Source organism: Drosophila pseudoobscura, chromosome X (genome assembly GCF_009870125.1).
Source record: "Drosophila pseudoobscura strain MV-25-SWS-2005 chromosome X, UCI_Dpse_MV25, whole genome shotgun sequence".
Lineage (NCBI taxonomy): Eukaryota > Metazoa > Arthropoda > Insecta > Diptera > Drosophilidae > Drosophila > Drosophila pseudoobscura.
In genome coordinates this window covers 13,735,490-13,761,026 of record NC_046683.1, presented here as the reverse complement: position 1 = coordinate 13,761,026, position 25,537 = coordinate 13,735,490, and the positions used below count along the sequence as shown (strand labels likewise).

The window sequence follows — 25,537 nt, the reverse complement described above, 5'->3', positions numbered from 1 at the left end:
GGAAGAAAAGCACCTCGTCCTTTGCTACTCAACGCAATTGTTCCCAGGGCGAATTTAAGAGAAAGCTGGCGCTCTCTTAACTTTCGTTAGCTGCTCGTCTACCACCAGTATTTCCCCTATCTGGGTCTCATTCACAGTATTTTGTCGTTCTCAGAGAGGAGACTGGGAGCACCTGCTAGATGAAAACAGTAGAGACAGGGAACACTTGCTAGCTGGGAACAGTATGGACTGGGAACGCCTGCTAGCTGGAAACAGTATGGACTGGGAACACCTGCTAGCTGGAAACAGTATGAACTGGGAACACCTGCTAGCTGTAAACCGGGAGCATCTACTAACTGAGAACAGCTGGGACCCGGAACAGCGGAGGCTGGGAACAGTTGATAACTGGGAAGAGACTGTAACAGACTGGGAACAGTGGGGACTGGGAATAGCTAATAGCTGGGAACATCAGAAACTGGGAATAGGAATACTCAGAACTGGGAACAGCGGGGACTGGGCACAGGTAATAGCTGGGAACAAAAGGGGAATGGAAACATCTGGTAACTGTGCACAGCGAGGACTGAGAAGAGCTAGTAACTAGGAACACCTGGTCACTGGAGCTGCGCCGACGCGGATAATTTCCCCAGTTTGTTGAGTCGTTCCCCTCGAGGAGCAGGCAGCAATTTATGAATGAATCGCAAATTACTACGCAACTGGGAACAGTTGAGTGGGGGGGGGGGGCGCAAGGAACGAAGCCTTGCTGGGGTTTGGGTAGAAAGGCAAGGCAAGGCAAGGCATGGCACTCATTGGACAAGGCAAGGCAGCGCCAGGTTCACGCTCCCGAAGCCACCACACAAGACGACCAGAGTTGAATGACATTGTCTCAAAGAAGTGTAAGAAAGTGTAGGAAGGCACACAGCAAAATGAAAGGTAAACTTAATTAAATTGGCTTCCATCCGAATATGCATTGTGATATCACAAAAAGCTGAAAAATGCCCGAAAACAAAGAGTCTCTGCCATATAGAATTCTTCATAACTTATGGATATGGTCCTTTTGTGACGATTTATGGATTACATTATAAACTGTTGATTTTTCACGGCTATATTTAAGTGACATTCAAGGCTCTCTCTCTGTTTTTACAACTTCTGGAGAGGAAGGATATCCCTTATCAATGCCCAAAAACGACGGAGTGCAAAACCAAACCCCATCCCCATGAGAGAATCGGAATGCCCCTGGAATTGTAATGGCGGTATTTTGTACCCTGGCCCGTGGATCTATCTATAGTGGAGGGATGCACCATAGAACCATAGAACCACCCAATGAGATGGTCAACTACTGTTTTTAGATAGCATTCAATGCCTGCTGAAGATCGAAGGAGCAGCAGGGGCAGATTTGCAGAGACAGCTCCAGGAGGTCCCATGCCCTATGCTGGAGAAGCAGGCTTCCACGAGGGGTTTTGCTCATGTTAGGAGAGGTAGTGCTGGGCGAGTCCAAATGCATTTGGCAGTTGCATTCACATGAGCCTCAACATTTACAATTCAATTGTTCCGTTTCGTTGCAAGAGCCAAAAACCTCTAGCAACCTTCGCGGGCCAGACAACGCAAGGTCAACATTCATCCGCATAGACACTGTCAGACAGCGACTGTGATTCAGTAGGGAAATATGAAGTCCACGTGCGGCACGGCGGAGAGACAACTTATTCAACACATTATACGCGAGTGCTCGGATATTCAACTTTAACTGGTTTGAGTCCTCGACTCAGCTTGGGACTCCCCCTTCTACCCTCCGGGAAACAAAACTTTAAGCCAACGGAGATGAAAAGGTTGCATGTTCCCTTGAAGCAGGGAAGGCCATACAAATATTCATCAACTTTTTCACAGTTCCTGCTGGAGATCTGTGTTACAGGATACGAGATTGCAGCTGCTTCAAGGTAATTTTTACCCGCCTTCTTGTATCTTTTTTGTCAACGCAACGTTTCATATGGTTCTACTTATTGAAGGATAGTAATCTTTGGCTGGGGTATAGCTTTCAGTCTGTCCAGGGTCACCTACAGAATATTTGTTAGCTGCTGAGACTGGAGTCACCGCCAGAGCCGGGACCTTCGAGAGAGGTGATCAGGGGTGAGGAAGACGACGGGGACACTGCGAGCCCCACCGATCCCATCGATTCGATCCCAGCAGGGTAAATCTCCAGTCGCTAGAATCGAATCAGGGTAAGGCGAAGAGGACTACGGATTCGTGAAAACGACGAGGGAGGTAAAGCCCACCAGAGTCGAATACTGTCGCTATTCTGCAAAACACTAAAATCGAATAAATTCCTATATATTCAAGGCCCTGAGCCGATCGAAATGACCCTATAAAAATATTTTTAAGTAAATAAATTATAGGTTAAATTGTAGCCCTTGGATGTGGCCTTATGGCGCGACCAACTTCACGTCGGTCTGTTTGCAGCCAACTTCATTTCGTACTCCGCTAAATATCGTTAGTTCTGACATAATTCCCATTAAGAACAATTTGACTCGGGTTTTTTAATTTTTTTAAAACGTTTTATTAAAATTTGTCATCGCTTAGGGTTTTTCTCAATTTAGCCAGTTGGCTGCACAAAAAAATATATTTATATATGTATATGTATATTGCATTTATTCACTATTAAACGCCAGTGTTAACGCTAAACTTCTTAGGTATTTGGTATGCAAAAATTGTTAGGTTGTTTTTTGTTTGTTTGTTTAATCGCATTGGTTTGTTGTTCGTAAAGCAATTGCAATGGAATATTGATTGGTTTGTCGGTTATCTGTCTGCATCGGCTGGATAAGGTACTGCTTTCTTACAACTATTAAACATTACTTTCGTTATTTGTGGCAGCTTTCTTGGCCACACCACCTGCTCCGGCTCCAATGGCCACGCGAGTGCGGGAAAATTTACTAATGGACGTTGGGGATGAGGACGCAGCCGCGCCAAGGGCATCGATCCGTATGCTGGTGCCGGCCGGATACACGCAGCCCTTGCGTTTGCGTCCCGATGGAGAGCTATGATTGCTCCTATCACCGATTTGTACTAGAGTGGGTAAATCCTCGCTGCGCGTGAAAACAAACTCCTCCGAGGACAGACGCTTGCGAACTCTTCCGCCGACCACGTCCGGCCGCTTGCCATTGCTAAGCGGCGAAGGTGAGGCGGGTGCCACAATAGCCGGGGTCTCTATGCAGCCACCACTGCCGCCGATGACCGGGAAATGAGACTCTAGCACGCCGGGACGCATGAGAATCTCATCCAGATGGAGTACGCCGTTCAACTGTTGTTGCTGCTGCTGCTGCTGGTGCTGCTGCTGCTGCTGATGGTGCCTGCCGGGCGTAACAAACTGCTCCAGCGAAGAGTTGGCGCTGTAGTAACTCGTGTCCGTGGAGCCCAGTCCGAGTGTGCCGCTTGTCCCTCCTTCGGAGCACTGGCTGTGATCGGATCTGGTGCAGCAGCCGCGCTGCGAGTCGCGGCCACAGGGACAGTGCGGACACAGGCGCAGGCAGTGCTCCTCGGCCAGGATGTCGCTGTCACTGAATGTGAGCTTCTTGGCTGCCGGTGCCTGACGCGCCGACTCCTGATCGCCGTCCAGCTGGTCGGCGGACTTGGAGCTGGCCCCACACTTTACAGTCGCGGATTGGGGCAGCTGTAGCCGTTGCAGGCTGTGGGCCGAGGCGGACTCGAAGCTGTCGTCGCTGGAGTCCAGGCTGTGCGGCTGCTGGTCGGGAAAGATGCGTGGGAATGTGACAAAGACGCGGCCCATACGCTTATACTGGTCCAGATTGCGGGTATCCTCGGCACAGCCGGCCAGGTTCTCGGTGAATTTGGGCGCACGGCGCATCACCTTCGGGGTGTGCATCTGCGACTCGAATATGTCCTCGAGCGGTACCTTTGGAGCGCTGACGGCGCTAACACCCATGTGCTGCAGATACCGCTCGATGCTGTTGGCCAGGCTGATGGGCACACTGGTGCGAGACGAGACGCTGGATATCTCCGAGAGGGTCTCGGGACTGGCCAACGGGGCCAGGCCATACCAATCGTCGTGGAGCAGATCCACGCCCGCATCCGAGGCCCTGCGCAGGGCTGGCACCTGGGCCAACGGCAGCGTTCGAGGCTTCCTTTCCGAATGCTGGCGACCCAGCAGGGGCAGCGAGGGCGGCGGTGTCAGTGCCATGTCGAAGGCCACCGCTTTCAGCCGTGGCACTGCCCTCTCGTTCTCCGCATTCACAATCACCGTGGCCGTCTCACTCATCAGCGATGGACTCTGGCGCATGGCCACCGTGGTGATGCTATCATCCAGGGCGCTTGATATGTCGTACGGTGTGGTTGTGTTGTTGCTCATCTGGCTGCGTCCAAAGATGCTGCCCGCTATGGAGGAGGCCTTGCTGCCGCCACTCACAGCGCATGTGATTCGCTGCTGCTGAGCCTGGAGCTGCTCCTTGGCTGAACCATTGGTAAAGGACGTCTCCAGGCAGAGCTTGTGCTGGGCCGTCGGCGTCAGCAGAAGGCAGTTGCTCAGGTTCGTGTAGGAACTTTGCGATGGACGCTTGCAGTGCAGTGTCTGCGTCTGCATCTGCGATTGGTGCGAGATGGTCTGGCCCTGATCCGGCTTCACTTCGGTCTCATTGTCGTCACCACTCAGCTTGGGCGGCTCCTGATCCGTATCTTGGCCTTCATTGGATGTGGTGGAGAATGCATTCGAGGTCTGGCGTAATGGTTTTCGTGGCCCACTCGTTGTTACAACCTAGCGAGAGAAGAGAGTGTGTGTGAGAGGGGGAGAGGAAAGGAGCAGCAAGAGATACCAGATGAGTGTACTGATATTAAGTAAATGTTAATCTTAAGCCTATGTTTGTTTTCTTACTAAAATTGATTATCAATCCTGATTTATACAGCTTGTAGTTAAACATATATGTATGTATGTATGCGGAAAACAGACGAGTAGATGTGGATAGGGGATGCGTGTATATGTATGTACAGTTGGACAGATGAGTGTGTAGTAGTAGCTGGATCGAGCGAGAGACTGGTGCAGATGCAGATGCAGTGGCATAGCGAGTAAGTACAGTTACGTCAAAATGTTCGATAGGACAGCCAAGCCTTGCATTGTTGGTTGAAATTAAGTAAGAATCTGAAGTGGTATGTATAGGTGGTTATGGGGGTGGGGCGGGGATTAGAGTACAGTTGCTAAATGGATCGTAAATTTCGGGGGAGGGGAGGGTGAAGTGCTAGGAGCTTATCGGTGCAGGACACAATATCGAGATTGGCTTTTTCTTGTACATAGTAGACATCGAGTTCAATTTATGTTTAGAGAGTTTTACAAAATGGATAGGTTTTTCTTATTTGAAGGTTAGGTTGAGAGCGGGAGCGAAACATATATAGTATACATATATATATATATATATAGAGAGAGAGAGAAAGAGAGAGAGATAGAGACTTGTAATTCGGGGTATATTAAGAATTTGTGTTTGGATTTGTTTACTTTTAACGAGAGCAAAATGGAAAAGTTTGTTGTCTTTTTAATGATAATTTTTTTTTTAGTAGATTTTAGAAGTACATAGATGGCGGGCGGTTGTACCTGGTATCTGTATTTTGTGTTGTCGTAGTTGTAGTTGTAATTGTTGTTGTTGTAGTTGTAGTTGTAGTTGTAGTTATTGTCGTGTTTTCATTACGTTTACGAGTTGTACATGCCTTTACGGTACGATCTCTACAAGACACGACCTGTGCACATCAATCATCGATTCGGTTTGGTCACATACAAAATCAAATGGTATTTTGTAATCGGTTATCGTTTATCGGTTCAATTTCACACACACAGACACATCGATGTCGAAAAAAAGCAAACGAAAAAGCAAACATAATTAAGTTCATCGTTGAATACAGCAACAGTTCGTCAGATACAAGTAGATTTACCTACATATAATAAATACTCTGATCCGATCCGATCCGATCAGATCAGCTAAGGGGCGGACGGGAGGGTGGGGCCACGGCGGGGCAGGGAATTCGGGGCATACCTACAGACTGGATCCACTACTCTCTCACCTAGCAACTAGCTAGCGCACACATCATCTAATGGCTAATACCTCTTCCCAACTCAACCGTAGCGGAGATGCATATATGAGTATATTTGTATACTTTTCTTTTGTTTTTTGGCCATTCAAAAGCTTTACGACAATTACTAACATTCCCATGCAGCAGATGTTTCTGTGGGTATGTGTGGGTTGTTGTGTGTGTGTGATTTTTGGGTGATTCAATTGGTGGTATTCAATGTGGTAAAAGCATAATGAAGGATTGAGAACTCAATTAACTTACCAAATGAAATTCGAAAGAATGAAATCAAATAAAAACATTAGAAAATTATTCCTAGCATAAATTACTGTTTATTGTGCTCGTCTCTTGCGTATCCACATGTTCTTTCAGTAGATACAAATAATAATTTAAATTAAAAACAATTTCGAATTCCTAAAACTTCAAAACAGGTACTCATTCGTTGAGTTTCAACGAGTAGCGAGTGCACTCCATACCCAATTAAAATAAATATTTTTCATACAAATGTGTGTATATTCGTCATACCAAAAACAAAGAAAAAGACAAAAACCAACATCGACTGAGATAAAGAAAAACGCAAAGAAATGCAAATTACAGGTTTTTAAACTTAAGAGATAATTGAGTTGTACAAAAACGAATATTCATGTACTATTATGTACTATAACTTAGGATTAACTCCATTGGCAATGCCTGCCTTTTCAACCATCGATAAATACAATAGATTGGACAGGGGTTCAAGTGCTTTGTTTAGTTTTGGCTAAGTAATCTGGCTCCTCCTCTTCTATTTCTTGGACATACATATATACATACTTGTAGTATCAAAAGGAACAACAAAGAATAAGTTCTTAACTATCGACAAGCAAAAATCAATAAATTAATACAAACAAAATCAAGTGCCGAACAAAATTCATACAAATTATAAGCGATAAGCGGCCTTACGACTAGAAAGCATTATTAAATAATTGAACATATTGTACATATAGATAGGCATTAAATAGATATGTTTGTGAGTTTGTCATGATATATGTGGGCCGAAGTGTTCGTTTGGCTTGTTTTTCAAGTGGTTTCTAGAGGTTTTTCTTGGGTGTTCGGTAATGGGCAGCGAACGCTTTTCGACCTTACCACTAGACTAAGGCAACAAAAAAAAAAATACAACAACAGTCGAGCTAACTAACTAGATCGGTGCTTCATGTACTATACATATTAGAGGCTATATACGCTATAGGACAACACGACGACGGGAAGGTGGTGGTTGGTAGTAATCATCAAAAGTCTATTCAATTCATTCCTCGGGAGGGGGCATTGGCATTGATCCATCCGATCAACTAGCTGTTGAATAGCTGTGCACGGAGGAGGTGCGCTCATCGTCGAACTCCGAAATTACCTTCTTGAGTGCAGCCAGAACCTTGTCAGGCATATGATCCTGCAGCATTACCGGTGATATGAGAACCTCATCAAAATCCGTGGAATCGGCCCAAATAGCCTGGTATACGGGCTCTCGACTCTTTAGCACATTTCTGTAAAATATTTCAAGCACATCATTAATGAAACACATTCGTTAAATAGTATCTGGATATATTGTATATTTGGATAATATGTGGCTATGGCTAAATTCAGTCTACTTTTCTAGTATAGAGTTTAAATTAGAACTTGATGCTGGGGTTTCTTGGCATGCACATGGGGTATTGGTATATTGGGGTATATATAAAGAAAAAGTATTTCCAGGCTAAGCCAAGCTGGGAGAGAGAGAGAGAAACACTTATAGAGACACTTTCTAAGGAGTAAGGGTAAGGAATGATGCATGCATCGATTAACTTTTTGTTTCATTCATGCACTAAGGAAAACAGAAGATGACTAGAAGATCTCTGAAGATGGGAGGGGGATTCCCACTAAATTCAACAACGAAAATACTAGACAGAGAGAGAAACTGTATGTATGTGTTGGTACATGTGTGGGTGTGTGGGTGTGCGTGTGTACGTGTGTGTGTGTGTGTGTAATAGAGCGAACACGAGCAAGAGTGGCATAGACATATACAGAAAGAGATAAGGAGGAAGAGAGAGAAAGAGAGACAAGTTACTGCAGTGCACTGCTCAAGCTCCTCTTTCGGTTTCTGTTCATTCTGTTGGTTGCATGGAGGGATGCATAGGATGCACAGGATGCAAAGGATGCACTTTGTATCTATGAAGTTTGTGGATGCATGTGGCATGTTTCGTGTGTGTGTGTGTGCGTGTGTCTGTGTAGTGAAGTGTTATTGTGTGCCTACCTCCAACCACTGTCGTATTTTTGCCTGAAAGATATGAGTATTTTTCGTACATTATTTTCTAGTTTTTTTCTTTTCCTTTTCTTTTGTTGTATTTTTTGTTTGGAATTTTTGGGCCAGGAGTGGGGCACAAACGAAACAAAACAAAGTTCAACAGCCAAAATATGCAATAACTGAGCACAAAACAAGAAAAATTGGAACAAATGAGAAGCTTTTGGTGGGGCGGCCGGGCCCATTGTTCGTTTAACAGGTTTCTGTCGTACTCTTTGCCCATGGATGCCATGCCATTGATAGGCAATCAATTGGAGGCTGGGCTTAGGGGTCACAAAATGCGCTGGTTCGATCCTCAAACTACAGATTACACGCTCTTTTGGGAGCATTCTATAACTAGAATGCCATGCCGGTAGAGGTTGAGGGAATGTGTACGCCCACGTAAGACTCGTAGGCACAACATTGAAGCGAAAAAGCACGAATTTATTCGAGTGAATGAAGGGACTCAGGAGCATATACTGAGAGACATTTATACTCATCAACCGCTGAGAATTGTAAAAGTTACACAGCTCCAAGACCAGGAAATATCACTATCTACGACTGAATGGGATGCTATAACATACAGATACGTATAGGATAGGTTGCAGAGGGTGCAGAGGATGGCTCCAGAAGCCTGCCGAATATTTGTTCCGTAAGATTATCAATCTATTTGCAACCTGAGCGACTTGTGGCTCTGGCTACGATTTATCGTGGTCTGAAATTTTAATAAATAAATAAAACAAGCTCCAAAGCAAACTTTCGTTTCACTTGTTTTACGAGACACTCGCGAGTCGCTCAACGTCGCTGACGTCATGGGGAGGAGGTGACTCAGATCGCAGATTGAGCGATGATCTCTCCAGCATTGAACTGCGGTGATAAGGCCGTTGCCGTTTCCGAGGCCCATTATCACACAGCAATTAGCGTATTAGCGAAATGGGGCTTGTCGCAACCTTCAAGAAGCGGATCTCAAATCAAATGAAACAACAACGAAACGAAAACAAATCAAAACATAACAAGGGGATCGGTTCGGTCCGCCTGGGATCAGAGTGGGGCTCAGTGGGGGTTGGAGAAGGAAATAGATGCGTCAGCGTCCGCATCTAAATTTAGGGCCGTTATCAACGGACAGGCTAAAGGGCCAACAAAGCGGGAGCTACTCACTCATCGGGCTTGGGATGATGCCGCACTATGTGTATGATGCGACCGGGCGGATATAAGGGCTGATGGAGTGTTAAAGCTATTGAGCTGTCCGTCGGATGGGCGCTGGTCGAACGGGCCGTTCCACGCTCCTGCAAAAATATTGATCGCCAAATTGATTATTCGATTCTCTTGAGCGAGGGGAGGGGGGCATTCGATGGGTGGATGGATTACCTCCTGGTACTGATTGATGTGCGTGTCCTGGCCGGACATATTCACCACAGACGTGGGCTCTGGTCCGCAGCCGCAGCAAATTACCGAACAGGAAATGGTTTTCCACTGCGAAAAAAACGGCGCACAACAGGGGTTTAAATCAAGTTAAGAGGGAGATAATACTGCTCCTACCTTGGGGTCCACACTACGCTGAATGGCATTGATGAGATCCGCACGCAGGGCTTCCATTTGATTGAGGCCAATGCGCGGTACCACATCCTTCCCAAGCACCACCGAAGTGATGAACGATTTCGAGTACTCAACGGCAGGCATACTGAAAAACGCAACAATTAGGGCCACAGCCAAATGAAAAAGATATTTCTAGTCCCCACCTGAGCAAACCCCCAGGCGGTGAATAGCTAAAACACTGCAACGTCGGATGCTCTGGCTTGAGCAGTATCGCCAGAATGGCAGCCGTCCCAGCGCCCAGCGAGTGCCCCACCAACACCAGATCGAACGTGTGCGTCTGCCGCTCTGTGTTGCGCTGCAGTGCCCGCTCAATGAGATTCTCCTCGAGCAGTTTGTTCCGTATGTAAATGGCCGTCTGGACCATGCCCTTGTGCCCCAGCCAATCGTCACGCGGCGGCTGCAGCGGCAGCACCTCCGCCTCGGCATTCAGATCGGTGAGTATATCCTTCATGCTCAGCGTACCCCTGATGCTGATCACAATCGACCGCTGTGTATAGTCGATGGCCACAAAGAACGGCGTCTCCCCCACATCCACATGATAGGTGGCATATACGATGTCGATGTCGCCCAGCTGGAGGGTTTTCTTCAGTGCGGCATAGTTGCACAGGCAGCAGTTGTCCTGAATGACATCCGTGTCATCGCCACTGCCACAACAGCAGCCAAAGCATCTGCAAAAACACAATAATGATGAGAAATGAGTAATCGAAAAGGCCGAAAAGAAAGGCTATGTGCAAGAAAACCCTCAAACATAAAACTTTCGACATTTCGGGACACAAAGCCCTCTATAATGGCGAGTCGGGGAGGATTATAGCCCACAGGTCACTGATGTTTCAGAAGTATACGCCCAGAGACAGTCTTTTCGGATACTTTTTAACATTTTATATCCATAAAGTACTTCCATTTAAGAGTATTCTCGTCATATTTTATTCCATTGGAAACCCTTTTGTAAGCCACATTTCCACAAAAGATTCCACCGACCGAGGAGAGCTGCCACATGACGCGTGCCACTCTTTCCAGATAAGGGTATAGTAAAGTGCCCTAATGATATATTCCGTATGGATCCGCATCCCCGAAATTAACAGATCAGCCCGGCCTGCCCCCTAGTGTTTCACAAAAGAGTATACAACTCACTTCAGTTCCGGCAATAGATGCCACATTTTAGTGCGATTGATGATCACGTACATGGGCCAGCCGTAGGCGCCCTGGGCAAAGTACATATAGTGGATGACCGTCTGAAAGAAGTCATAGTTTTTGGCATCGTTGAGTGCTAGGAACTGTGTCCGCTCCGTGATGGGTACACCGCTTAGGAACTCGTAGGTGCCGTTCTTTCGCTGCCTCACAATCGCCTCGCGCTCCAGACGCTGGAACTTTCGCAACAGCACCAGGCCGGCCACCACATCCGAGGGCACCACATCGAGTTCCCGAAAAAAGTCGCTCAACAGGCGGGCAATATCCGTGAACGAGTTGCGATTACGCTCCGTTGAGCCCATGCAGCAGAAGAGCAAACGACAGCGATGATCCCAGCTATCCTGATAGGCGCGCATCACTTTTCTGTCAATGATGGAATACAAGAGGTGTTCAATGAGACTTCGATTCCATAAGGAAGGTATGTACTCACCTCTGTCGCCAGTTGCGGTTCATGCTGTTGCTGCGCTTGTAGTTGAAGCGCGACTCTGTTTCGCGCATCGAACGCTGGTACTTCTTCATCTTCACCCACGAACGGCCGGCGGCATCAAAGGTGCACCAGATGGTGATCAATGTGATCAAGACCAGGGCCCAATTGCAAATGATGATGGCTACAGATGAACAGATACATTCGTTAGCAAAGCAACGAGTGATATTCACTCGCTGTTGAAATTTCCCATAAGCGAACAACACCCCATCCTTGCGATTGTACAAACATTTTGGCTTTGATTTCAAATACATCTTCATCTTCCAGAACATTTTTCAGGAATAATTTCAATGATTTTGTTTGTCAATAAATTACCCCTCAGGCACTCACCGACATAAACCTTTTTGGGATCATCAATGGGCGATGTGGCATAATAGTGGCCCAACCAAACCGAGCCGACCGTCAGCCAGGCGATATCAAATAATATCACCACTAAAAGGGAAGTCGGAAGGAAGACAAAAATTATACATAAGTTTCTTGTCTTGGTTTGTGTTCCTTGAATACTTACAACTCTTGAGATATATCCATATATTGATAGAATTACGCGCCTCGGCATCCAGAATGCTGCCACGCATCGAGATCACACAGATGCCTATTTCTACGCATATTGAAACTGCAACAAAGAAACGTCAACAAATGAGTCTATGGGCCAGTTTTGGGTCTAGTGAAGGGGGATTTTTGTAATACTTACAAAATAGTATTAGCAAGTAGCCTATTAGATGATAGAACAATAGTTTTATGCTTAAAATTCGTGTATTATAATCAAATATAACCAACGAGACGCTAACAATCACAAAACTGTCACATTAACACGAAGAATGAGAGGATTCGGAAAAAAAAATATATATAAAGAGAAAAATGGAGAGATATATAAGTGATATATAAATATATAGAAGTGAAGAGATGATCTGCTTACCATATAAAATGTATCGTCAAGAGAAATGCTCCAGGCACCACGAGATCATCGGAGCCGACAGACCAGCGACGTCTGAAGACCACAAGTCCAGGCATCTGCAAATCCAATCAAAAAAAGAGAATAAGGGATATGAAATATAAGATTCAAGAGTTTGCAAGATTAAATCTAAGTTTAAGAAAATGGTTAGATCAATTGGAAGAAAACCAACACCAGATATGGGACACAGCAGGACTAATGGAATACACAGAGATAGATGTCTAGATCTATCGATGAGAGCTATTCATGGAAAACGTTAGGGGCAGGAAGAAAGGAAAAGGTTTTTCTTTTCTCTCTTAAAGAATGTTTCAAACCAATAAATCTATAAGATAGGGGCGGCTATAGAGTTACTAAGGGGACAAAGGGGCCCAGCAAACAGAGACAATGTTCAAAGATTTATAGCTTTTCTTCAGTTGGAAGGACATACACACGAATCAAACTTTAAAGTTTATTACTGTGCTTTTAGGTATCGAAAATTGTAGAGGTATCGATGCCTGGAAAGTATCAGCCAGAATTCTGAGCCCGGCTCCGCGCATTCCCCTAATTTGATTGGAGAACATGTTGCAAAGTTGAACAATGAGAAAACTTTGCTTTGATTATCAAAAACACGCTGGAAACACGCTTCGAATGCGACGAACGCGCATACTAGCGGCTATAGGAAGCATTCCTGATGACGAGTACACAAAATACACTCGCTATGAGGCGACGTGTATGGCGAATGAAATGCAAAACTCGAATTTTGTTTAATGTTCGATGATATCGAGGAACAATTATTATCCGAGGACGGAAATGCTCCAAAAGTGGAAATTTCCAATCAGCGATGAAGCCATCCACAAAGCCATACAAGTTTAGGTTCTTTTTGTTCTAGAGAATTGGAGCAAGTCCCAAATCTACGTGAACTCCAGATGCACTGATAGTCATCGTGAGAGATCAATTAGCCGACGTATTTCCAAACACAGGAATAGCTCTTAGGATTAATGATTACAAATTGTTCTGCCGAACTATATTTCTGCGACTAGACATATTGGTTGTACTCGTACTTTGCCTTGAATCAGATATTCCAAAGAATATTGATTTTTAAGAGACCAGGCGTGAGAAAAAGAAGGGCCCCAAATAGATGGTTGCCTAGGACCCTGTTGAGGGCTGATCCGGGCCTGGGTCTACTATCCTATTGCTGAAAAGTCTACTTACAGTTAAGCCACTAGTCACAGAAATATGGACAAAAAGAAGCAGATCTTGGGGGGCAACAACCTAGAGTGTATACCCTCTCCGCCTCTCTAAGATGTGACTATAAATTGTAAATGATTAATACAATAAAAACACTCTACACGGAGATCGATTCCAAATATACGGCAAGACTCCACACCAGACTGAGCTGTGCATTAAATCAGTGCTACTGGTTTTAATTATGAGTGTCCCAAGGTGTAGCCTCATCAAAGTCACAAATGCAGCCCTAGGAATGTTTCAGTGCTTCAATCTCATGGAATCCAGGCACAAATATGCAAACAAGACAGAGGTTGAGGTCCCCCATTCGATTGAATGCAAAGCAAAGCATAATCGACAGGGGAAAAGCCAGAGCCGAGAGGGGGAAGCACCATATAAAGCAGAATAATTTACATATGTACATAAGTGTGTGTGTATCTGTAGCTAATGATGCCTTTGAGGCCACCATCGGGCATCGGATAATCATGTGGAAAGCGTTTAATTTTCCGGTGAATCACACGACACTCAATATAAACACGCAAATAAAAGAGCATTCGATTTTGCACATGTTTCCGTTAATACATATAGATCCAGAGGTAAAAGCTCTCTCTCTCAGCCCCCTATATACACTCGTATAATCTGTGTTATTAGTGAAGTAAAGTAATACGACTAAGCGATAAGTCCAAAAATAGTCCAATTTGCACATGACTTTCGTGCAAGACCAAAAAAAAATTAAAGCTCTTTAATCTTCCGATGGCTAAACCTTTTAGCGGACTCTTGAAAATCTGTTGTACATATGTTTATGCGTGGCATTTCATGGACTCTTGAATGATGCAACAGAATTCCATTCCATGATCTGGTATCTGTGAAGATTCGTGCCATAACTTTTGAGGATTCTTTCTTGGTATGTTCTGGTATAGTTTTTAGTATTTTGGAATTCTAGCAAGCATTTTTTTAGATTATTTTGAAATTTCTGGTATTTTATAGTATTTTCTCATATTTTATAGTAAATTCCTGGTATTTTCTACCGTTTTTCTAATAATATTTAGAGTATGCTTTTGCGTATCACTAAAAAAACATTCCCCTAAACGAAAGGCACCACAAAATCATAGATCAACCCCCGTTCCAACCAACGCTAGACTTTGCCTCTAGTGACAGGCAATGCCTATAAAACATTTTCTTTTAGAACTGACTTTTCTTATCAGATAGGGAAACGGTTTTGCGAAAGCCAAGCATGTCTAGGCGAAATATGAAAGGTGAATCAACTAAAAGTTCCAAAGGCCATAAAAACCATTGGCATTGGCCTTCGATATGAACTTTGGCCCAACGAACAATAAATGGGGGCGGGAGGGTGGGCTTTGGCCATGATTTTGCATTCATTTTGCACTCCGTTTGCCGTGTGGCCAATGAGCCATGACATGGCCCCCATCAGGGCGGGGGGGCAGGTGCGAGCGAGGCTGAGCAATTTTCTCTATTCAAAAGAGAGAACTATTAGACGGCCATCAGCGGCAGGCATTGTCCAAACGCAATGCAGCTGCTGGTCGCTGGTCGCTGGTCAGAGATAGGCGGCAAAGACTTCTTTAAAATCGAGTTTAAAGGAAATGAACTCTGGGTTAAAAGGAATTCTCCATGACAAAAGCACCTTCCACAGTAATTCATCAAAGAATGAAGCTTCGGATCAATAGAACGCACAATTAGTGGAACCTTTATGAACCATTTTGGGGAGTATTCATAGGATATTCCTTCACGGAATATTTACAAATCCATAAATATTCGCGAATGATGTTATTCATCCGATTACAGAAGGAATAGTGTTGCTAGGAATAGTGTTGCAAAGTGTTCACAGGCTGTCGATGACCTCCCAAAGAGGTCTTTGATGTTTCACAATCCTGATGATGGTTAATGACAAGCCAGACCTCATATTCCCACAAAATATTCTAATATTCTAGCAATAATAAATAAACGATATAATTGCCATTATAAATGATGTAATCATGGCCCGCTTATTGCCCCAATAATTATCTACCAAAGTCCAAAGAGTTTTTTTTTGTTTGTTTTGATTACTTTCTTTGTTTGGCACTCGTTTACGCGTAAATCAAACATAGATCCCTTGCTTCTTATTTGGCTTGCGGCCTGTGGGGCCTGGCGATAAGATAACGCCATTCGACGCCACTCCGTTGCAAGTCCACGCCGTACAACCAGGTGGCATGCACTCAACAATACGACAAGGGAATCCGTGGAGCGAACAAATAACCCCTGATGGGTGCCATTAACATCTGTAGATTGGACGATAACTCAATTACAATGAATCATTCATTTAATCAATCAGTCGTTTATTCATTGCAATGATGATACGGCACGAACTTTGCATTGGAAAGAACGATAAAGCGAGTCCATTCATGCCTCGAAAATTTATTCTGTGATTCTTCTTTGAGTTCTACAAAGTGTACAAAGCCATGGTTCTAGTGGAATCTAGAGCATTTCTCCCTCAAGAGAATCTTGAGAATCTTCTTGTGGTTCTATCGTTTGTGCTTCCATTCGCTTATGCGAAATTTATACACCGAAGTGTGACCTTCGATCTATAATTCAAATGCAAAAATTCTACTCAAATAAAATTAAATTCGAATTCGAAAAATTACAAGTTTCAATGGAAAAAGTCTCGTCTCAATAAAATCATGGTTAAAATTGTTGAAGACATTTTCGGCATTGCCACAAATCCGTTTACGAACAAGGCCCAAGTGATACGCCGCTATACGATGTCGAATACGAACCATATGTGCGTGCGTATCATCACGTTGGGGGCCACCATTCAGAGTATTCGAGTGCCCGATGCCTACCACCAGATGTCGGACGTGGTCCTGGGCTTCGATGATGTCGCCGGGTATCTGAAGCACCAGGACTTGAAGTTTGGCTGCACTTTGGGCCGTGTGGCCGGGCTGGTCAGCAACGGAGAGTTCATCTTGGAGGAGCACCGTGTGATCGTTTCGAAAAATCTCGACCAGAAGCACAACATCGAGGGTGGGTTTATTGGCTTCAATAAAGTCATCTGGGACCTGCATATGATGCGTCCGGATGGGATCACACTGCGACATGTCTCGAACGAGGGACACGAGGGCTTTCCCGGCCGCCTGGTCGTCATGATTCACTTTACCATCGACAACGAGAGTCGTCTGTTCATCCGGATCGAGGCCACATCGAACAAGTCCACTCCGGTGGACATTTGCAATCACACGTACTTCAATCTGGCGGGTCACAAGGCCGGCGTTGAGGGCCTCTTCGAGCATCGGTTCTTCATCGAAGGCAACGAGATAATCGAAACGAGCCCCGACGACAATATCCTGCCCACGGGAGGCTACAAGTCCGTGGATAACTCCGTCTACGATCTACGTCTGCCCGTCTTTATGGGGGATCGTGTGCGGCAGTTCAAGGACATGCCCGTGCCCGGCTACCACGTGACGTATGCCTTGTCCAAGGGCCCCACAAATCTGAACACACGATACCTGGGACGCTTCCTGCACTGTCCGTCCGGACGCTACATGGACATCTACAGCAACCAGCCGGCTCTGCATTTCTCCACGGCCAACAAGTTTCCCAAGGAATCGCATGGCGAGGATCCCATTATGGGCAAGAACTGCACACGATACTGGCAGCACGGCGGCTACGTGCTGCAGCTGATGGGCTTTCCCGATGCCTGCAATCAGACCATGTTCCCCACCATCATCGTCATGCCGGGTGAGAACTATTTCCACGAGACCATCTACCACTTTTGCGTGAAGGAGCCATGGCAGTGCTGTGCCACAAAGGAGGAGATCGAGGCCATTGACAAGGATTTGGTGAGGAATTCATAAACGCATAAAGGACATCCACCAAGAACCATATTATTACGATATTTTCAAGTGGGTTTTCTTAAATTACGTGCTGGAATGGTGTTTTACAGCCATTAAATGCTTCAATTTCTGCAGAGCAAAAGGAACCCAGAAAATTGCATTTTTCCTCCTACTTACCTTTGGGGTTAATTGCACTTGCCATCCCCCCGCAGCCCCCTCCCCCCTTCGGTCTGCAGGCCCTCATTCCTCGCTCCTCGCTCCCCGCTGTAGTTTTTAGGTACTTGCGTGACTTGCTTTAACCACAAAAGCAGGAAAAAAATATATATAATAGAAATGACGACGTTTTGGCGGTTTATTACAGGGGCGGGTCGTGTGCCTCATGTGGAGGCATGATAAAAATGTGGAGCCTGCGCTTTGAGAAAGGTAAACAACACACACTCCCTCGGTGGACGGAGTGGGCGGTGGTAGGCGGTGGTAGGCGGGGTAGGCAAAGATTTGGCCAACGAGCCGCTAATGTGTAGTCATCCCCTTGCCCCTACTAATGGGGCACATGGGCTATTTAGGCTGTGTATAATTATGAAAAACAGAGTGCATTCAGAGTGTTCGTAGGTACCATAAACGAACGGCCACATTCGTAGCGAGTGGCACGCAAAAAGAGAGAGAGAGAGAGAGGGAGAGAGAGTAGTACGAGCGTAGACATCGGAAACATTCGCATTGAAAGGAAGAACCGACATTATTTTTCGCAAACAGGAAATTCCCATCAATTTCCTCGCACCTCAAGCTGCTTTCCCGCGCCTCGGATGAATCACAGCCTAGATCTACATATCTGCATACGACAGACAGCCTGTCATTATCAGACAGCAGATTGACAGACAAAAAACAGGAGAGAGAGGAGAAAAGCCGTCCCGCTCTCTCTCTCTCGAGTGCTTAATGGAGGATGTGATATGGAATAGGATCAGAATCAGAATCCAAATCAAACAAAAAAGCTAAGCCCCCAACAAAGTTGTGCCCCACACACACGCACATATCCTTTTGTCCTTTTTCGTTTTGTATGGGGTTGGGGTTGCGCGTCATAAAAACAATGCCATCAGCAGAGCAGAGGGAAGACAGCGGCCGTCGTGCTAACTAAAAGGCCAATGCCATGCCACCAGGCAACAGGACAAGCAGAAAGGAAGGAACGAAGCAAGGCAAAAGTTGCGGCAGGAAAAACAAAAAGAAAGTTTTATGGCAACGGATGACATACCATTTTAATGGAACGATATACCACAAAACGATGATGCTCGTCACGAGCAGGAGCATTATGGTTGAAGCCTCAAAAGCGGAACAGATCAGCTTCTGTCACTTACAGTTACTCTAGATAGTCGAATTACTGAATTTTATAATCGACTTTGAAGATTGTAAATGTTTTTTTTATCTAAAGTGATTTTTTCTCAGTTTATTCATTCGAAAATCTATCGAAAAATGCCGACAAATATGAGTATTTCGCTTAGAAGCTTTTTAGACGCAAAGTTTATCCACGTTTCAGTTCATAAAAGGTTCCTAGGTCCTTCTTCCAGAGAGAACCCTTCCTCTTTGAAGTCCAAGGGTAGGAGTCCATTCCGTCGGAAGGTGTAATTGGAGGATTCCTTCTCGGTAGATCTTCCGTGTGGCTTCTTCTGTGGATCTTGCCAAAGATATTTCGCGCATCATGCGGCAGTGCTCCTCGGATTCGTAGGGATTCCACTTGTACCGACTGTACTTCAAGCGCCTGTTTTCGCGCATAAAATAATGTCAAGGCCACTCTGAAAATTCCAATTGGAGGAGGGAGGAGGGAGAGGGAGAAGCTTTGTTCTTGTTTGCTTTCTCCTCTGATGGAAGGGGATGGGACGGCACGGGAGAAAAGGCCAAAAGGATGAATGTTTGCTCATTTGACATTTTTAACCAATTTCGGAGTGGTCTTTTTGAGAGTGAGAGAGCTCCTACTCTCTCTTTGCCATTCCATTTCATTCCTTTCACTTTTCATTTTCCTTTGCATTTTTAATTTCTTTTTGTTGCATTTTGGTATTTATTACATCTAATGGAATGTGGCAAAAGCATGAAAACTCTTGGCCGCACCAAAACGGAGGGGAGAACGGGCAAAAGGAAGGAAACAACAGAAAAATGCCCGAAAACCGGAGGAAATATGTATGCAAAGAATGCTGCTGTTGCCCGAAACTGTTATATATATTTATTTTATTTCCTTTTATCTGGAAGGGAAGCAAAACGTCCAGAAGTTTACAGATTTTCCAACAGCTTCCAATTCATTCATTGATCGAACTGAAAACTTCTTCCGTGTTCAGAAAGCATTCGAAAGCTGTATATTTTATTAAGCTTTGCTGGGCAGGAACTGTAACAGGGTTTCGAAATTCCTATAAGCTCATTTCTGCTTGTCCTTCCTTTGCAAATGTATCCTATAATTTATTAGTTTTTCTGTATTCTATGCAAAAATTTAATGAAAATTCCTTTAAAAAGCAAATTCTTGAGCGTTTTACAGCCGCTTCCACTGGCTACTGCTTGTGCAAGTGACTAAGCAGTGTATACAGTGAAACATTCTGTAGAGCTATGTATACTCTACGCGTATTTAAATGAACGAATGTAAATGCCTTGTCAATCCAATCATTCAATAAATCTTCCGGTAAATATCATACGTACATACATATACAAGTGCAAGTGTGAACACACTCTCACGCGAGAGAGTGTTTGCCGGCTGCATTAGGCAATGAAAACACAATGGCAAAAACAAAAGAGAGCGTGGAGAGTAGAGAATAGCGGCCGAGTGGAGTGTGGAGGGAGCTGGGTGCTGGGTGCGTACGTGCGTGCGTTGGTGCGTTGCGTGTGCATTGAGAATGTGTCTGGGCATAAACAAAGAAGGAATCAACACACACAAATAAGCAGCAACACCCATACACACAAACGCCCGCGAACAAGTGCAAAGCTTCTTAAAGCTGCACGGAAAAGAGAAGAGAGAGAAAGAGACGAAGCCTTTGCCATGTCCCGCTATTCTGTGGCCCATTGTTATTCCGAGAGGGTACTTCTCTGTCTTCGAGAGTCTAATGATTTTGAGCAAGAGTTTGCACTTGCAGGTAAGAGACAAAGTTGTAGATCAGCAGAGGGTATCAAAAGTTTCGGTAATCGTGGCTGCTGTTCGCTTCTTGTTGTAATTCCTGCCGCTTATAGCCACGGGGGAGATGAAGAGACACGGTAAAGAGAGTTTGAACACTGACAGGGAGCTAGAGCGACAGACGTGTGAAGTAGCGCAGCAATTTTTGTCTTTTTATTTTTTGTCTCATTTTCCTTCTCTGCAGTTTCTTCACCAACCAACAACAGACCGCGCAGCAGTAAGAATGCTCCAAATTTTAAGTGCCTGCAAAAAATATGCAATACAAAAAACTGACTACAAATACACGCAAACACGTGTAGCGAGAGAGGCAGAAACAGTGGTGGCAGAGGGAGAGCAAAGCTGAAGAGAGCGAGGGGGGGGGGGGGAGGGGCTAGGTAAGGATGGTGGTGAGTTTTCAAAGTTCCACAATCCCCAACACCCACCCACCCCACAACAGTCTTGGCCCTCTCCAACCAACTAGAAGAGAACACGCGTGTAATGGCAGAAGAGACAACACGACACAACACACAAAAACGCAAACAATATCAAGGTATATACATATAATAAGGTAGCAGTTAATGCCCCCGTATTGCAACCCAAGTCTGGGAGGTAATACTTATATTCGAAGTGTCGATATCTCTCTTGACTGTAACGGTAAAAGATTTGGGCTTTCACTCTCTCTCGCAGTGCACCTTACCTTCTGTTTAAATATACCCTGGTACAATAGCAAACCAATACAGAAGCAGCGCAGCCAGCAGCAACGATTTTCATTCCTGCACAAACAAAATCCGCTAAAACTCGCCGATGGTCGTCGCCACAGGCGGTGCGAAGGTTGGCGGAGTGGCGGAATGGCGGGGCAGGCTGTGTGTAGGTGAGATTGGTGATGGTGGTTGGACGACGACAGCCATGTCGCGTCGCCTGGCGGCAACTTTGACATTTGCATGTGTATTATGCGTGTAACACTTTGTGTGTCTGTGTGTGCGAGGGAATCTGCCAATACACACAGGCAGCACATCAGCATCCTCTTTGGCCAAATGGAAAATCCTTCAAAGTTTCTGCCTTTTTGGACAGATGTCCCTTGACATTTTCTCTTACGCCTCTCTGACATATGTATAAAAGAGGCGGGGGGTCCTCTCCGATTAGATCTTAGCGTGTCCACCCAGGAGCTAATTTATAGGGGATACACGCTATCCTTGAGAGTGTCATCTTTTAAGCGTGTTTTTTCTCAGCCCAAAAACTGTGATTAACTTCACTTTACTTGCTTTGAATTATCACTAAGGTTGATTACTCCTAAGAAAAATCTTCCTTTCTTCTGGATGCATACACAACATGCCCTTGGGTACCCCGCTTCACGGCTGGGGCTGTGTTGCCCCAAAAATAACTAACCCTCGAAAGTGCTCGAGTCTGGGCTTGGGACCACGGAAGTTTTCTCCATGATAGGAAATGGGCATTGAAAGGAAAGCAAGAATGTCTGGACATGGACACTGCCACTGTCTACTTCCCTGCCCGCCGATGGCTGGGAGCGACCCTCGTTTTGCTATCCAGCTATCCCAGCCATCAGGCAGGCGTCGGCCATCCCCCATTTGCCACCCACCTTACCTACTTTTCAAGCATTGCCTCTGCCTCTGCCGCTGCCGCTGGCGCCGCCAACCAGAGCGCATCAGCAGAAATTTGTCTATTTTTATCACTTTTTGTGTTTTTTTTTTTTTAATTTACCCCTCCCCTGCTGCCATGGCTGTTGTTGCCGTTGCTGTCGCTTCTTGTTATTTGCTTTGCTTCTTCGTCTCCATTCGCTTTTTTCTCATTTTTCATTTCGCTAAACGTTAATTTTCATTTCAATTTGCAAAATCATTCACACGTTGCCACACGTTTTTCGGGGAGTTTAAAATTTAATATTGGGGATGAGACTTCAACAGCATTTTAGTTCGGGGATTTTGAATTAAATTTAGGGGTTGATCTTTTAAAGTAGAAAATAGGATTGATTAAATATATTTAACGATTGCAGATGACTTGATGACATAAAAACTAAAAGAGATTGTCTTTTTCTAGCCAAACAAAAATTGGAAAGATTTATAAGAACAATCGATATTTAAGGGTATTAAAAGATTCATCACCAAAGATAACATATTTTTCCATTTATGAGTAAGTTGTCCATTATGTTGGTCCCTGACACTGTGAATAATTTTCTATGGTTCATCTCGCCCATTACTCTGCTGCCTGGCTGGCTGTAACCGCGCTGTCCAAACTTTGAACTACATTTTAAATTTCATTTTGTGCTGTTTTCATTACATTTTGGCCGTGCTGTGTCCACAATTTGGCAAAATTACAAACTAAACAGTACAAGAATACACATGTGTTTGTGTGTGAAAGAGAGCACACAGTAAATATGTATGTATGTATGTTGGGTATATGGAATATGAGATTCTTATAAGAATGGAAGGAACACATACCTCAATTTTGTTGCCAGCGCGACCGCTGGCAGACGTCGATGCTGACGCCGCTGCTTAGTTTACCGTTGCCGTTGCGCTGCGGTTGACAGAGTTGCAAACTTTATGTTTGGCTGTTAGTAAAAACTTTTCACTTAATCTGCTGCTGCTCCTTTTTTTTGCTTGATTTTTTTGTTGCTGCACTTTAAAAAATAAATGTTGAAACGGTAAAAACAAAAACGCACTACTATTGAGAGAGCTTTACAAAGCTTCACGCTTGGTTTCATTAGCATTATTGTTGTTTATGGTTAAATCTTTTGTGGGTTTTACAAACACTTTCTCGCACAAAAGACGGAGAGTGAGAGTGGAGGAGGGAGAGAGTGGGAGAGAGAGCGGCCATGGATTGCTCTGCTGTCGGTATCAGTGTAACCAATTTAGCCTTTTGTTTTCGCCAGAATTTGGCCGTTTTATATTCCTGTACATTTAAATAAGTAATTATATGCTTTGCCCTTAAAGACGTTTGCACGACCCGAAAAGCTATTAAAATGGTAAATAATAATTATAATAATAATAAAAAAGTTTCTAAACATCTGTCAATGCAGCTTTTAAGCAGTTGTGGTTTCGGTTCAGGTTAAATTGAAAGTTAAACGCCAAAATCTTGCACTTGTCCCAGAGAATGTCATGGTTTTTTGGTATCGTAAAATTCTTAGTTACTAATAGTCCATTCTATAATCTAGCTTCTGTTATTCTGCTCTGCTTTGGGGTCACTTTGGAAACAACTTTTCGCACAATAACTTTCTCCTCTCGTCTTAGGGTTTTCCTGAATAACTTGACTTCTTCACCAATTTCCTCCCGCGCAGAATACGAAAAAATTTATTATTATTTTGGTATATTTGTCAATTATATCGCGGATTTAATCTGATTTACATAATCGTTTTATTTTTGGTCTTTAGTTTTTGGCTTTTTTATGGAAATTTCATGACAGCACTGCTGCCGCCGCGGTGCCTGCTGCCAGTATGTACCGTTGTGATGGAAGTTTCACTGCGTATTGGCGCTGGGGCTTCTGCTGTGGCGCAGCTGCATTTAATGAGTCTGAACTTTCACGCCGCTGCAGCTGCGGCAAAATCAGAAGGCAGCGCCGTTGCCGTCACAACGAGACGCGACAGCTCTGCCGGCCTTGTCGACTAATTACCGGTGACCGGTAATGCAGGAGCCTGCGTCGCAGTTAAAGCTGCGCGTGGGCGTCGGATGCGGCACGTTCGAGTAACCCTAATCCCGCCTCGGTGGATTATGTTGCCTCCAAAGACTGTGTGCTCTAGTGCGGATACGGATCGATATGACAGCCGCAGTAGCACCTCACCGCACCACGCTCTTGCTCTCTCTCACTCTCTATCTAGCATCACACTCTCCCAATCAAATATTCTAATTGGAATCACACAGAAACGCATCGACAACCAAGGCCATTGGAAGAGGGGGATATACGCTCATTACCATTAAATTGTTTGCTCTTGGACGGAGAACGAGTTGTAGGTGTAGGAGCAGGTGATGACCTCGAAACATCATTCGAGTGCAGTTATTTTACAGTTTCTCTTGCGAATCTACTAGTTGGTATTTTGGGCGTCTACACAGAAAGCAAGCAACACCACCGCACCAAAACCAATACCACCGCCAGCAGCAGCATCACCATCACCGCACCAACCCCGCCGAAACATCGTTAGTCCATCAGCATCCGAAGAAATCCGCCGTTGACGCCGGCGTCGCAGTTGGCTTGGTCACAGAAACGACGGTGGATGGCTTTGGTTTCGTTTCCATTCCATTGCTTTCGCTGACGCAGCGCTGCCGTTAGCGCTGTCGACAAGATGCCGCGCGCTGCCGATACACCTTGTTGTTTTGCTTTTTCTTTGAGAGTAATTTTTTGCTTTATGGATTTACACACACGATTGTTTATGGTCCTTTTTCGGTTGACAATCGATTTATACACACTCCCTAATCACTATTACCCCAAAGTCCTAATACAATACAAATTTCGATTTACAATATGGTTTTCATTTATGCACCGCGTATAAATCTTGTATTTTATAAAAGACGCGCACACGCAGCGTCGATGGGGGACACTGGGGGCGGCGCAGCAGCCCGCTCTGGCTTGCAGTGTGGCCGCGGACTTATCGTTAAAATATACCGTTCGACCCTCAGAAATATACCCGAACATACCGTTTCATTTGAAAAATATACAGTAAATATACTGACGAATTCAAATTCCATAATACTTATTCGTTGTTTTTGATATTCGGTCGAATATTACTAGCTAGATAGAATCTTCAGCCTTTCCCACATAGTTTTATCCCATTGATGAATAAATTTCCCACAAGATATGCTCTTGAAGTACTCCCATATATTGTGTTGTGTCTAAAAAGATTTCA

At 44.8% G+C, this 25,537-nt stretch overlaps 2 protein-coding genes across 7 annotated transcripts; one reads left to right on the top strand and one right to left on the bottom strand.

The window, feature by feature from the left end:
• Positions 1–2,498: 2,498 nt before the first annotated feature.
• inaE (inactivation no afterpotential E) lies at positions 2,499–25,265 on the bottom strand. 6 transcript variants are annotated; one of them, XM_002134064.3, is made up of 16 exons: positions 24,609–25,259; positions 23,142–23,320; positions 12,508–12,602; positions 12,283–12,389; positions 12,100–12,204; positions 11,922–12,023; positions 11,538–11,715; positions 11,051–11,470; positions 10,063–10,587; positions 9,863–10,004; positions 9,692–9,796; positions 9,482–9,609; positions 8,297–8,320; positions 7,418–7,550; positions 5,564–5,706; positions 4,600–4,735 (listed from the first exon to the last, which is right to left on the bottom strand). In XM_002134064.3, exons 3-16 carry the CDS (start codon positions 12,600–12,602, stop codon positions 4,729–4,731), a joined length of 2,214 nt encoding a protein of 737 aa, XP_002134100.3. In that variant the 5' UTR covers positions 23,142–23,320; positions 24,609–25,259; the 3' UTR covers positions 4,600–4,728. The 6 variants fall into 6 exon arrangements, with proteins under 6 accessions (XP_015041668.2, XP_015041670.2, XP_015041669.2 ...); XM_015186182.2 differs by lacking the exon at positions 5,564–5,706 and having other exon boundaries at positions 2,499–4,735; positions 24,609–25,265; XM_015186184.2 differs by lacking the exon at positions 5,564–5,706 and having other exon boundaries at positions 2,499–4,735; positions 23,142–23,315; positions 24,609–25,265.
• On the top strand, positions 16,338–17,719 carry LOC6901415 (aldose 1-epimerase). The gene has a single exon (XM_002134065.3). The coding sequence runs from the start codon at positions 16,422–16,424 to the stop codon at positions 17,592–17,594; it is 1,173 nt and encodes a 390-aa protein (XP_002134101.2). The 5' UTR covers positions 16,338–16,421; the 3' UTR covers positions 17,595–17,719.
• Positions 25,266–25,537: the final 272 nt, after the last annotated feature.

Coding starts and splice junctions, on each gene's coding strand:
- inaE (XM_015186182.2), bottom strand. CDS start 12,602: ATGCCTGGACTTGTGGTCTTCAGACGTCGCTGGTCTGTCGGCTCCGAT. Junction 12,390..12,507: donor TTGACGATACATTTTATATG/GTAAGCAGATCA, acceptor TTAATGTGACAG/TTTTGTGATTGTTAGCGTCT. Junction 11,471..11,537: donor AACCGCAACTGGCGACAGAG/GTGAGTACATAC, acceptor CATCATTGACAG/AAAAGTGATGCGCGCCTATC.
- LOC6901415 (XM_002134065.3), top strand. CDS start 16,422: ATGGTTAAAATTGTTGAAGACATTTTCGGCATTGCCACAAATCCGTTT.